Source organism: Saccostrea echinata, unplaced genomic scaffold, assembly GCF_033153115.1.
Source record: "Saccostrea echinata isolate AGI-Se365-2 ecotype Australia unplaced genomic scaffold, CSIRO_AGI_Sech_v1 ptg000009l, whole genome shotgun sequence".
Lineage (NCBI taxonomy): Eukaryota > Metazoa > Mollusca > Bivalvia > Ostreida > Ostreidae > Saccostrea > Saccostrea echinata.
In genome coordinates this window covers 50,475,423-50,490,501 of record NW_026889758.1, presented here as the reverse complement: position 1 = coordinate 50,490,501, position 15,079 = coordinate 50,475,423, and the positions used below count along the sequence as shown (strand labels likewise).

The following is a 15,079-nucleotide window of genomic DNA, read 5'->3' as shown; positions in this document are numbered from 1 at the left end:
AAATTTTAGAATTATGAATTAATTGCTATAAATTAATTGTTGTTTCGATCGGTTGGCCGACGTCGCTCAATTCAAAGACATTTCTTGCGTTTTTTTCCCCATTATGTTTCCCGATAATCGTATAATAATAGATACTGAAGACTTCAGAAAATTGATTTGGCTGTTGTAATTGCGTCAGAATAAAATTCTGTATAGTTCTGGCTTGTTAAAAGCTGAGGATATGGCTAAAGATGGCATAAAAGAGGCAGAAGTGGGGATGTGAAAAATATAACATTTGTTGTTTGCCAAGGGCCATGCGCACTTTCAGGATACAGACAGACGGACGACGAACATCAAGTTCGTAATTAATTTCTTTTACGAAGACAATTGAAACAAATATATTAATCATACAAAAATTAAGCAATTTTCAAAACAAAAACCATTTAAAAACAAATCGTGATATTTAACTAAAAATAGAACAGGTAATTTTTAATTCCGTTAGGGAATTTCCAAGATTTTGACAGTCAAAAACTAGTTTCGATTTTGTCAGAGGTTCATCGAAAATTTGACTCGTTATACAACGTTTTATATATATTTACCAAGAGAAGTTGTAAGTATTTTTTTTTCGTTTAGCGTTTAAAGACACCGATGAGATAGTCAATATATGTATAAACAGACTTCTATGCAGTGTTAAGTTTTGCAAGAAAAAAAATGATTGTGGTTCAACGTACACAACGTAAGAAGATAAACAGAAATTAATAATGTGCAATGTAAAATAAAAGTACAGTTTTGATATAGTATTTTGAATTTAATGTCATTTCATTGTAAAAGCGGTCAGTCTAATGATACACGTTAATGGAAGTATAGGAATTTAGTTTCATTTTGAAACGAATGAATGAACATAATGTACATGTACCTTTCTTAGATTGGTTGGATGAGGGGGGATACAAGGGTCTAGGGAAAAAAGGCGGGGGTGCATCTCTGAAGTAAGTAGTGATAGATCTGAAGAAGAAACAGACACACATATCTAATATGTTTTCATCTACAGTCTGAACATTTGTGTCCCCAAGTAAATCATCTGGATTAGGTAGATCCTCTTGAATCTGGACATTTGTTCCCCTGAACAAATCGTCTGGATTTAGAAAGCATTTGCATCACTGAAGCATATGATTGGTAGATAAAAATGATAATTCTGATTCCTAAAAAAATTCTCTGGAAGATGAAGCATCTGGATTATTGGTATCCGGATTAACAAAGCTTGACTGTATTTGTAGAAAAGGGCATGGATTTGTTAAACTGTCACATATTTTAGCATTTGTTTCACCCAATTTAGTAAAATTAGTCTGTCTTTAAAGACTAAGGGTTTTATTTGATTCAGATTCAGAAGGTTTAATTTTATTAGCATGCTTTTTTAAATGTATTTTTACTGCATATTTATGGACATCCAGAGAGATTTAACCTGGATCTACACCTAGTTACTTCCCTTTATATCTAAAAAAAAAAACTGCATTTATTTTTGCCAGACATATGTTTGGCAATATAAAGTAATGTATAAAACATTACAAAAAAAGAGATTTGGAAAAGATCTAACATTGCCGTGTGTGAAGAAGAGGTTAAAGTGCAATTTTAGCTGCTGAGTTTGAAATATAATTTACATAGATATATATAAATATAAATAATTTCAATTCAACACAAAGTATTCATTGCCAGCTGTTGTGGTTGTTTGTTAATATGGTACACGGGTTAAATCTTGTTGAAAATGTACTAAAATTTTGGGGGACTGTAGACAGATATGCCCATGTATATATTTGCTTAAGAGAAATATGAATGTAATGTTTCTCATGTTTAAAATTGTTAGAGTAATGTGGGAAGCTGGGACATGATAGAGGGATTTTTTTTTATTTTATTACTTTTTTAATTCTTTCCTACAAGGATTGAGATGGGTTTTAATACAGTAGAAAAAGTGATTGGTAAATGAATAGATTAGGGAAACACAGAATAAGAAATTTTTATTAGGCCAATTAAAAAATGAGTTTAAGATTGAAATTAATTCCATAAGTGGTATTTTGATGAAAAAAAAATGAATTTTCCTTAAATAAGCAATTGACTTTGAGAGTGGTAGATGAGAGTACTTAAAAAATACAGATTGTTAGGTTTGTGATTATTTGAATTCTGTTACTAGAGATGTACATGAACTCTATAAAGGATTAACATAGAACCAGGAAAATAAAGACTTGGATGTTGAAGACATTAATTTCCTCTCCATAATACTGCACATTCTCACACTTCCTGGAAGCTATTTTCAGAGTCAACCAAAATTGTATTATTTTGATGGTATCCTCAGTTCCTTAATAATATGTGATAAATACTTTATAGATCTGCAAAGTACACAGGAGCTTTGAATAATATAATGTGTAGGATTCTATTATAATCTTAAGCACATGTATGTCTGCCAAATTGTTTGTTTTTTTTTTGGGGGGGGGGGGGGGGTGTTTGTGTATAAACACTTTTAAATGTGTGTTTTTTATTGTTTTGCTGAATACTTTTTTCTGCGGGTCATAATTCCAAGGAAGCATAATTTCTGTTCAATCGCAGGTAGAAAATTATGTTTATTTCTTGGATTGCCTTTGTCTGTTTTAAATGCACTTTAAGTACACTGTGACAGATTTCAGTGGAAAACTTGTGACTGCGTATATATCGAAAATTAATCCCCCACGGAAAAAATTATGTCTACAGTATGTCACAGTGAAATATTTCTTTGGAAGGGTTAATCATTCTTATCTTGTAATGACAGGGGAATACTAGTAAATACAGCAGAGAGGAAAAAGAATAAACACTTTTTTTTAACAAAATTTAATGCTATTGTCTAATTCTAGAATGGCTGTGAACTGTATATGAAATGGCATATCATCAGTTTAATGGAGAAATTCCCTCGACATGTAAGTACATGTATATAGTTTCAATATGGCACTCATTTGCTTTTATTTAAAAATATTTTATTAAAATGTACCAAATTTGACTTGAACTTAGCTATTAATTCTCACTTTGACAGCTCATAATCCTGGATTGTTAAAGACATCAAGGATGGTGGATGGATCAGATGGCAGCAACCAAATTCTCTCCAGAATGGAAGAGGTATGAAAATTCTGGACTGAAACAGCTTTCCCTTCAAATAACAACACAACACAACACCCCCCCCCCCCTAAAAAAAAGTTGCCATTTTTTGTAAGATTTTCTTGCCTAAGATTATTTTTTTTGTTACAGAGAATTGCCCTTATCCCAGACTTGTATGCAAGAGTCAATGAAATGCAAGGTGTTCTCAACCAGCTTCTTCATAATGTCCAGAGGATATCCGAAAGTCTGTCCATCAATCCACCTGTAGCTCATGTAACCCCAACAGTCCAACGTCCATTTACTAGACTATCAAAGAGACAGGAAGAGCCAGATGATGTGAGCCAATCTTGGAGAAGCTTGGAGAACCAGGATCAGAGGTTAAACCAAGGTAAGAGAAATGAGAGCCATTAGAAAACTGAAGTAAAGATTGAAACAACTGATAACACAATTTCTTGGTCACTGCCAAAATGTCATTACCAGTGGTTAAATCACAGCAAAAAAACTGATTATAGCATTAATAATTTGGAGGAACCTTATTAATATATCTTTATTTATGAGGAACTCAGAATTCATCTTTATTATTGCTAAATTCTAGAAGTTGTGAAATTTACTCACTGGAAAAAGTTTTTTTTTTTTGTATTTTCAACAATTCCTTTTTTTTAATAAAAAACATTTCTCTTTAACTTTTTCTTGACAGTTTTTTAAGTAAAAGTTCTGGATTATTTGTAAATTTTTAAAAATATTTGGGGTTTTTTTCCAGAAGAGGTCAGAATTGAAGAGCCTGATCCACCCTCTGAACCCTCCCAATATGCCCCTGTGATAAGTGCTGTAACACCTGAAAGTGAAACCAAGGAAAACTTTAGCTTTTCAAGAGTTACCAAGCTGACTCAGTCTGATGTTGAAGAAGATCTCTCAGATAGTGAGAAAAAGAATGAGAAAGAAGGAGAACATAGTAATCAGTCAGGGAATCTAGCCACTGCAGAAGGACCTCCAGAGGTGACCAATCATGTCCTACCAGTACCTCGACCAGTAAGCCCAAAAGGTTTCCCATCAGAGCCAGAGGTGCAGCCTGCGAATGAGGTCCCAGAGAAGACAGAAGATCAAAAGTTGGAAGAAGTGACAAAAACTGAGGCAGTAGACATTCAGGATAGATTTAGCAAGCTGAAGTGCAAACAGACAGTGAGATCAAATGACAATAGAATTGCATTTTTGTACAGTGATGGGGCAAATGGAATAGAAGGAGAGGAAAGGAGTGGGTCCTTCAGACAAGAGAGAACTCTACAAGAGAGGTCAGAAATGAGGGTTGAAATGGAGAATTGTTTGGATGATACGGATGACGAACCCTCAGCAAATGTGACCTCTGCACCTTTGTCATCTGCTTCAGCTTCTGGATTTCAAACCTCACCACAACAAGGATTTGGAAAACAAAATTTTCAAAATTCAAATTTTCAGAGCATTCCAAATGACTCTCTAAGATCCTCGCTCAAACCAACGTAAGTAAATTCTTCAAATGAGAGAGATATTGCAGATAATTACTGTTAATAATGTCATTAGGAAAAGAAAAATATTAATTTATGTTCATTTTTTAAGGTCTTCTCTAGCATCAGCATTAAAAGAACCAGATGACAGACCAGGTAAATCTTATTAAGATAGATGGACCAGGTAAATCTTATCTAGATAGACGGACCAGGTAAATCTTATCTAGATAGACAGACCAGGTAAATCTTATCTAGATAGACAGACCAGGTAAATCTTATTTAGATAGATGGACCAGGTAAATCTTATTTAGATAGATGGACCAGGTAAATCTTATCTAGATAGACAGACGAGGTAAATCTTATCTAGATAGACAAACCAGGTAAATCTTATCTATAGACAGACCAGGTAAATCTTATTTAGATAGATGGACCAGGTAAATCTTATCTAGATAGACGGACCAGGTAAATCTTATCTAGATAGACTGACCAGGTAAATCTTATCTAGATAGACAGACCAGGTAAATCTTATCTAGACTGACCAGGTAAATCTTATCTAGATAGACTGACCAGGTAAATCTTATCTAGACTGACCAGGTAAATCTTATCTAGATAGACAGACCAGGTAAATCTTATCTAGACTGACCAGGTAAATCTTATCTAGATAGACAGACCAGGTAAATCTTATCTAGACTGACCAGGTAAATCTTATCTAGATAGACAGACCAGGTAAATCTTATCTAGATAGACAGACCAGGTTAATCTTATCTAGACAGACCAGGTTAATCCTATCTAGATGGACAGACCAGGTTAATCTTATCTAGATAGACAGACCAGGTTAATCTTATCTATATAGACTGACCAGGTAAATCTTATCTATATAGAGTTGTGAGTTACCTCCCTTAAATGTCCAAATTTCTTCAATGGGAGGGGGCATTGTGAAACTTTACAAAAAGACCAATATTGATATTCAAAGTAAATGATAACTAAGCTAAGCATGTTCATATACCCAGTGTTAGAAAATAAAGTCATTCCATGAGTAATATTTCTTTATGATTCATATTGTACCTTACATATGTACATCTACTGCTGTGATTTTGAACTTAGATGGGGGACCAGACTTGAAAATTCTCACTGAAAGTGAACTGGAAGAGCTCACCTTGAAAGAAGCAAACAGGGGTAAGTATAGTCGATGAGATAGAACATTTCTGTTTGTAAACAAGAGACTTAGTACCATTGAGAGCTCCAAATTTTGATTCAAGAGAGATATACATGTATAAGTTTGTGGAAATATACAGGAACACTGTAGTTTTTAAAGAAAACATATCTGTAATCCTTTACAATACAACCATGATGCTGTACATTTGTAATTTTTCTCTTGTTTTAAGGAAAAAGTATCCATTTTATATACTTCATACCTACAATGCACATTTTCTTCCTCAGAAGTTGTTGAGGTTTTTTGCCAAAAAAAAGTTATGTTGTAATTTCAGCTGCTGACTGCACGGATCACAAGTCCCAAGGAGCAGACACTATTCTTTGTATAGACACTTCAGGAAGCATGGCTGGACAAAAATTTCAGCAAATCACAGAATTTATCGAGTCTTTCTTAGAAGGTGAAGAATTCTTTGTCATTTTAAAAGAAATAAAACAGGAAGAAGATGATATGATTTTCAGAGAGCTTAGTGTGCAATAATGCTGCTTTGACAGTATTAACATCAAAACCAAATTGAATTTTGTTTACAATATGAAGTGAATTTTTATATTATAATGCAGGTCTTTTATTAAAGCAAGAAGTTTCTTTAATGACAATAGGTATAGAAGATGTTGCTGTTGAGAATTCTCTAGAAGAAAATATAGCTGTGGTCACATTTGGGAATGAAACCAGAGTCATTCAGAATTTGACCAATGACTACTCCAAAATCAGGGATGCAGTAGGTAAGGTGATATTTTTCTTAGATGTGAATACTGCACATGCTTTCTTGTAAACTGTTTTATACAAGAATCTCAGTTGTTTCCGTCAATATTTTACAGTCTAAGCCTGTCAACAAAATAAATTCACTTGTGCATTCTCATGATGTTTCGGTGATCAGTTTATTCCTTTAAGTTTAAAAATTTAGATCCAGACACTGTTGAATACCATGTGGTGTCCACTCCTGAGAATCTTATATAGTACCTCAAGGTATTTTTTTGGCTTTTTTTAACCTTTGTGTTGTATTTCAGAATCCTTGGAAACTGGTGGCCCTAGTCCTATAATGACTGGTCTTGTGCTTTGTATGAGTGCCATCTACAATCGAGGTGAGGAAACTTTTTGTTTTTGGTGGAAATATTTTAATTCCGGTAACACAGGAATAGGATTTATGGAGATTTATTAAGGAAGAGCCGTACTTGGGTTAATTTCTGAGGGAAATTTTTCTAACATTAAACATTATTTAACTACATCACATAAAACATATATATGTGGGGAAAAAGCCATTGTCATCATATTATCTTTTTTTTCAGCAGCGCCACTTAAAGTTTGGGGTACAGACCAACCCTGATGTGGCAAAATCAGCTTCAGATAAATAATATACAGCTATTATATATAAAACAAAGAAAACGAGGATAATGAGAGAATTACATATCAATAAATTGACTTGAATAATACATTAATATAAACTAATCTTCTTTTGTTGAAAAAATTCAAAATTTAAAGGCATACACACTACACTAATGATGCAATAAACCTTAGCTATAGATTTTCGTATGTCAATTTTCATACTTAAAATATTCAATTTCAAATATTTGAGAAGAATCAAAATCTTGAAAATATATAATTGAATATACAAAAATGCTTTATTTTCGTTATAAAAAAAATAACGTAATTGCATTTATTTAAAAGTAAACCATTCACAGTAGTAGCAATATGGGTTTACATTATGACATCAAAGAGTATGGCTTCACCTTTAAGTAAAGAAGAACATTTCACTGACACAGATTTGCTTCTGAAATGGTCATGTTTTCAGAACTAAAATTCCAAAAAGTTCATGTGCAGTATTAGGTCATTAATTTCTAATTAATAAATTAGGAATTGATGATAAATACCCCTGTAATTGCGTGATTTTGTACATTCAGGAGGGGTGGTGACATTCAGGGAGCGTAAGATCTATCCCCGCATTATTCTCTTGACTGATGGTGGAGTGACAGACCAGAGAATATTTAATGGACCAGATACCTTAGTCAAGCAAGGAGGGACAAAGAAAGAGGTCAGTGAACTTTTATTGGAAAAAATATATGTCAAAGGTTTTATAAACAGAACTGTGGTATCATATGGAATCAAATTGATTTCAATTTTTTTGGATATCTTGGATATAAAACTCTTAGCTAAAAATTTACAACCTTAACAAATGTTGATACATGTATATAGACAATGTCCTTTAAAATGGGATATATACCCTCAAAATTATATCGTAGCAAACTCCTCAATCTTTAATAACTTAAAATATAACTGACTCCCACAAATTAAATACTTTTCAACTTTTTGTGGATATCTTGGATATAAAACTCTTAGCTAAAAATTTACAACCTTAACAAATGTTGATACATGTATATAGACAATGTCCTTTAAAATGGGATATATACCCTCAAAATTATATCGTAGCAAACTCCTCAATCTTTAATAACTTAAAATATAACTGACTCCCACAAATTAAATGAATAATTTGTTTGGTTGATGGCACATTTTTATTTTCAGGTGTGGCACAAATTGATGGAGTTTGCAGAGAGATTCCGAACCCACACAGATCCCAGACACCTTGCTTGTGTTCCAATTGGAGACGATGCAGATATGGTAAGGTCATGCAACAGGAGACTTCTAAAAGAAAAACTTCAATTGACTGTTATCGAAAAGTAAAATTTATTCCCCATGTTCCAATTTCAAAGTCTATATAGAGAAGACTTTGTGAATGATTGATTTCCAGTATAAAAGTTATTCTTGTTTTGAGTGTATTTATGTACTCATGCTTTTATTATATGTACAAGTGCCACTGCTTTTACAGACTTTATTGGGACAACTTGTAAACACTGCAGGGGGAACCATTGTACAACCAGGGGATGTCAAGAAACTAAGTCACCATTTCCTTATTAATGTAAGTCAGTCAGAAAACTGGTAAACACAACCAAGTTAGTGAAATTTTGATTAATAAGATTTATTGATATAAAAATGGTCATGGGAGAGAATATAAATTGATCAATTTCCAAAAGTTACCTGAAAATTACAGAAGTTTTGACAAGAGAAAAGTAAATAGGAGGCTTTGCAAAAGTACTTGGTAGGAGTTACCTCCCATAAAGCATACAGTTACAAAGTATATTTTGAAGCACAGTTTTTTTTTAAATACACACATGTAATTCAAATCAAATTTGAACTATTTACAGACTGTAGTAGCCAAGGTTATCCATGATGGAGCCCTGAGGGACCCTAAGTTGTCAGATGAGGAGATGAAGCAGAAAATTAAGGAGGCAGAGGGAGGGACAGGTTTTGATGAGTCGGAAGTGGTGAGTCTGTATAAATCTTTTACGGGGATTGTAGAATTCCATGAGCATCAACGTTCAGACTATAATGACATTGGACACACTGAAAGGTGTATTTATATGTACCGGTAGCTATTGCCAGTAAAAAAGGGAGCTCATGCATTTATAACAAAATTAAGTCAAATAAATCAGCTCAGGTTGTATGTTCCACAAATTCCATGAATTCTTTACAGCCATTTCCAATTAGTGCATACCAGTCATTCATTTAGGTTTACTGGATAAAGTGATGTGTCTTATTAATGATTTTATTAATTTTCATTTAGGATGAGGCCTTAAGGATGATCAGAGAGAGTGAGCAAAAAGCACAAGTTGGTGCCACAGGGGGATTTGACAGTAGCTCCATAGAGACAAAGGAGATGCCCCCGATTGGTTCCCGGGTGAGACGAGGCCCAGACTGGAGGTGGGAGAACCAGGACGATAATCTGCCCGGGACTGTTGTAGCCCACAAATCAAGAGGTGATATTCTGTAAAAGTCAATTCACCTCTCACATGCATGAGGAAGAAATGGTAGATCTAATGCATTTTAAGGAAAATATATTGTTTTTGTCAGCCATGATGGATACTTATTTACTACCATAATTACTCACCTGGTTTTTTCTTTAAAGAAAAATTATACAAATACATGTATATACATGTACCTGGAACATGTATTTTAAATATAGATTAAAAAAAGTAATCAAAGTTTGCATATAATTTTGTCATTGTAAAAATCTTGTATGATCTATTTCTTCAGTGTTTAATGTATTGAACTGACTTATTCTTAGGCTACTTGACAGTAGAATGGGACAACGGAAATCGTGGAAAGTACAGGTATGGAGCGGAAAGTGGAGCTAAGGATGTCAGGATGGTGGATGAGCCACGTATGCTTCCACCAGGAATGATGGTGGCGGTAGGAGTCAGGGCTAGAAGAGGTGGATATTTTTAAATTATTTTCAAAATGTATATGTAGTTCTTTCTCAGGAGTAGGATGTTGCATATATTCTTTCCAGAAATCCTTTGAGTTTTAGGAGACAAGACCTAAAAATACAAGTCATTTACAATTTTTTTTTTGGCTGTAAGATATAAATTAAAGATGTACATTTCCTCTAAACCATATTTGAGTCTCCAAACACAAATTATTTTTGAAATCATATTTAATATTTGCTTTAAGCATTTTTAAATAATGAAACATATCAGAGATGTATCATTTGTGCAATTACTTTGGAATCATTGGAGTCCGATGTAGGTGGATATCAAGTATACACCTTTCCCACGAATTTACAATGTGAAATGAATATTGATCTATACTGGTATATTATCATGCATAGATGTTTGTCCAAGAAATTATATTCCAATTTTCAGCAATCGATAAAAATGCCCCTTATGAATTAAAATGATTCCACAATAACATAATACTTTTCTACCTGTGTAGGTCACAAGTGTGAGATAGAAAAATACTGCTTGTTGAAATTTTTAAGACTTCAGTTACACTATAGTCAGTAGAGATTTGACAGACATTTTGTTTGACATGTTACAGGTAAAGATTGGGAGTGGGGATCCCAAGACGGGGGAGAGGGAAGCTCGGGGGTCATCTTCAAAGTGGAGGACAGTGGTATTGTCCATGTATGTATCAATATTACATTTTATTACATATGTATCAATATTACATTTTATTATATAGTCTATTTATAGTCCCTATATAATCTATACAAACGCAAACAGTTCATAACACTACATATTCACTGGTTTTGAGGCCGTATTCACCGGAGGGTCGGTGCGCGTGCAGCGGCATTGTGACGTCACAATCAACACCTCAAACAACGTTGTAAACAATGGTTGCAACGGCTGGAGCCAGCTGTATATCTGAGCAGGAAAAACATTAGCCAAGCCTAGCGCAGGTTTATTTTCTGAACAATTCGATGTCTTACAAACAGCAAAAGGAAAACACGGAAGCTATAACTTGTAATCTGGACATTTATTTTATTTTTCTACGAGAGAAGTTCGTAAATGAAAGTGGTATCATCATGCAGCCTACAGTGTCTTATTTATTCAAATCCGGACAATATAATAAAATAATAAATCGACTTCGCCTCGGTCAATATTGATATTTTTCTGGTGAATAACAAACCATATTCACCACCGAAAGAGTCCATAATTGTATAGTATTACATATGTATCAATATTACATTGCACTACATACATGTATGTATCAGTGTTACATTGCATTACGTGTATACATATCAAAATTATATTGCATTACATATCAATGTTAGATTAATTGCATTACATACATATCAATATTACATTGCATTACACATGTATCAATACTACAATGCATTACAAATATTACATTGCATTACATATGTGTGAATATTGCATTGCACTATTCTCATACTCAAAGATTACCTAATCATACCATGATTAACTTTTGGCTGTCATTATATAACATGTACATGAGCCATCTTGAATAAGGAAGTTTCAGTTATATGTATATTTAGATTTTTTTTGTTTGTTTTGGAATGTAAATAAATAAATGTGACATTTCCTTCACAGGTGAGATGGGATAATGGTAAAAGAGGAAATTATAGATTTGGATTGTTTGGAAAATATGACGTTGAGGTCTGGTAAGTCTCAATGTGTTACCCCCTCTTTATGTCTTTGACTAATCTGAATGCTAGATGAAAACTACGTTGTAAATTTATTAAACATTGATATATCCATGCAGCCTTTAACATTTTACACTGCTGGAACCATTTCAGTCCACAGTGCATAGTTACAGAAGGAGCCACAGGAATTTCAGGGGACTTAACTCTTGAGGAAGCAAGTGAGTATATTGTGCATTCATCATTACTTATATCAAAAAAAAAGAAAAAAGAAAGTTGATTTTCCATATAACAGGAATTTTTTAGCTAACATTCAATGTTGGCATTATTTAGTGATGGTCTTGATAATGCCATAAGTAAAAGTCACCAATAATCTAATCACAAATATTGGCATAGAAAATAAATAGAGTTATTGCTAAAATTGATAAAATTTAATTATGCTTAATATAATAAATGCCCAATTTTTTTAAGGATAAAATCACTAATTTTGACAGTCGTTAAATAACCCGTTATATTGTTTTCACAGAATAAAGCTTTTTTGTCCTAACCTTTTTACGTAATTCTTTGTTATAAACTAAAATCAACTTCAGTTCACCTTTTGAAAGTGATTTCCACCACTGGAATTAATATACAGCTATCACAGTCCTTATTGTGATTGTTATACTGTAAACAGGTATATATGTGCAGTTCAAAAGTCATAAATTCTGTGTTTATTTAAAGCTGAGAAGAAAGGACAATGGCAATGGAGGGATAAAGATGGTCGATGGAGGGACCACTTTGGGGACACCTCAGACAAAATAGAACACATTTACCAGACTCGGCAGGGCAAGGGAACAGTGGTAGTGGAATGTGAGAATGAAAAGTAAGAACTTTACTCTGGGTAGTAAGATAAGTTATATAATTAGTAATTCTCTATTATTTCCCTATTCTCTATTATTCTACTTCTGCAACAGTGGTAGTAGAGTGTGAGAATCAAAAGTAAGATAACTCTGGGCAGTTAGATAAGCTGTAGAGTTGGTAATTCTCTATTATTTCTCTATTCTCTATTATTCTCTATTTTACTTCTGTAACAGTGGTAGTAGAGTGTGAGAATCAAAAGTAAGATAACTCTGGGCAGTTAGATAAGCTGTAGAGTTGGTAATTCTCTATTATTTCTCTATTCTCTCTTATTACTACTGTAACAGTGGTAGTGAAGTGTGACAATCAAAAGTAAGATCTTAACTCTGATAAGCTATATACATGCAGTTGGTAATTCATTGTGAAGTCTAAAACTAGCATTAATTTTTTTAAGATGTGTTAATTCATTCAAGGGGATGTGGTAAAGTTAAAAGTAATTTTGAATCAGTGCACATTGTTTTGTATTATGGGGTTATTGAATAGTAACTTTATACTCAAAGCAACATACATTTAATGGCCAGTACCGTATTCATCAATAGTTAACACACAAAAATCAATATATCAATATAAAGTGATCCCCCCTGCTGAAATACTTTTAAATTCTTATTATCTCAATTTGGATGTTGAAATGTTGCTATCAAAAATTGAATAAAATAAATTATTTTTCAAAAAATGCTGCCTGAATTTTATCTCAGGTACAGAGTCATTCCAGACAAGAAGTGTCAAAGAAATGTCTCCACAGGAGCCGAGTATCAGATAAGGCGTATAGGTTTGTCAATATATTTGTCATGATTCTACCATACTAAATGTCCATCTCTAGCATGTACTTTGAATTTATAGATACATGTATTAATTTCCAAGCTGCAAAACTAGCTGTACCTCTCTGGTTGAGAAAATTTGGACAGACAAACCAGACAAAGTCCAACAGACAAATCTCTGGTTTGTTCTGTCTGAATTTTCTCAACCATAAAGCTATAGCAATCTGCAGCCATCAATTTCTGACTTAATGAATAGGTACAAAAATATTTTTAAAAAGATACTTATAATGCTATAAACATAAAAATGCTTAAATTTGTTGGAATTACCATTTGCTTAAATATATTTATTTGAAATATATCATTTCTTTTGTTCCAGAGGTGACAATATAATGACGTGAACTAAAACTGGAATGAAATTCTTGCAAAAAATATTCATTTGACAGTTGATATTATGCTACGTTAAAGAACAGCAAAATTACTGTGAGCCACTTGTGACTGCAAAAATTGTCTCCCATTTCCAACCAAGAAATCCTTTTTGAATAAAAAACTCTATACGAGTTTGGTATACTCTGTAGTCATATTCTGCATAAACTTGTTTTACTGTAAATAGGATGAATGTTTCAAATATTTCCGATACTTGCAATTTTAATTTTCAGTTTGAATTCATTTTGAATCACCATATTCTGTGTGAAATTCAGCTTGAACTGATTTGAATGCAATTTGTTGTATGGTGTAAATGAACCAATTAAGTATTTTTTTATGATGTTGTTCATATTTTTTGTTTACATACGTTTCAAATATGATAGTCTCAATTTATTTTATTTTTATTGGTGATTTGTGATATAAACCAAGACATATATAGGTGCGGTTAAAAGCAGATTTGTCTTCAGGGTGCGAAAAAAGCACTCGTGAATGTCATATTCTGCTTGTCCCTGGTAATGAGTAAAATTTTTGGCATGACTATTGACTTCCGTTTACATATCTCAAAATTATTTCATGAAAATGAAACAAAGCACTTCCAGATTTGACAAGAGACTTAGACTCTGAATAAATCAGATGTACATCAGACACATTCCGAAGAGATAAAGAAATCTAAAACAAGCTTTAATGTTTTTTTTTTTAATTATTTTCATTACTTGGCGAAAAAAGCAAGCTTATAAGGGATGAGTAAAATCATCACAGGAACAATTGAGTGGGTATGATTCCATACTCGTCACCTGGGACAAGTGGTCACTGAATTTTATTTCTCACCCAGTCTTTGTGTCAACACAAGTTGACTAGCAACCTCTGTGACTGAAAACTATGAGCATATAATTTTGGTCTATCTGTTTGTTTTTCTGTCTGTCCATTTTCAGAACTTAAAAAAAAAAAATTGAACTATTTAAGATAAAAGCCTCATTATTTAAGTTAAGATAAAGGCAGTAGCTTTTTCAACATCGAAATAAATCATCAAGATTAAATACAATTAACTTTCAATGGTACATGTAGTGTAAAAAATTGAAAGAAACATTGATATCATTCATTTTTAATAATAGAAGTCTGAGAGTTGTGCAAAAAACATATAAGCTATTATAAATTAAGTCAAACTTTATTATCTCAAACTCAATGGGACTGAGAAAAAAACTTCTGATATATATTTGAAGGTTTGAAATATTGAGGTTAAAATGGATTAAGAAAACTTTAAGGTGGTTGGGATTTCCAAATCACC

The 15,079-nt window shown here is 32.9% G+C and overlaps 1 protein-coding gene across 1 annotated transcript; it reads left to right on the top strand.

The window, feature by feature from the left end:
• The first annotated feature begins 2,855 nt into the window (after positions 1–2,855).
• Positions 2,856–13,985, top strand: LOC133182836 (uncharacterized). Its single transcript, XM_061317681.1, has 21 exons — positions 2,856–2,918; positions 3,032–3,114; positions 3,244–3,481; positions 3,854–4,586; positions 4,684–4,727; positions 5,676–5,747; positions 6,059–6,181; positions 6,381–6,503; positions 6,789–6,863; positions 7,680–7,810; positions 8,299–8,394; positions 8,603–8,692; positions 8,979–9,098; positions 9,398–9,590; positions 9,899–10,045; positions 10,651–10,736; positions 11,667–11,737; positions 11,873–11,937; positions 12,437–12,578; positions 13,309–13,382; positions 13,748–13,985. Exons 1-21 carry the CDS (start codon positions 2,879–2,881, stop codon positions 13,759–13,761), a joined length of 2,760 nt encoding a protein of 919 aa, XP_061173665.1. The 5' UTR covers positions 2,856–2,878; the 3' UTR covers positions 13,762–13,985.
• Positions 13,986–15,079: the final 1,094 nt, after the last annotated feature.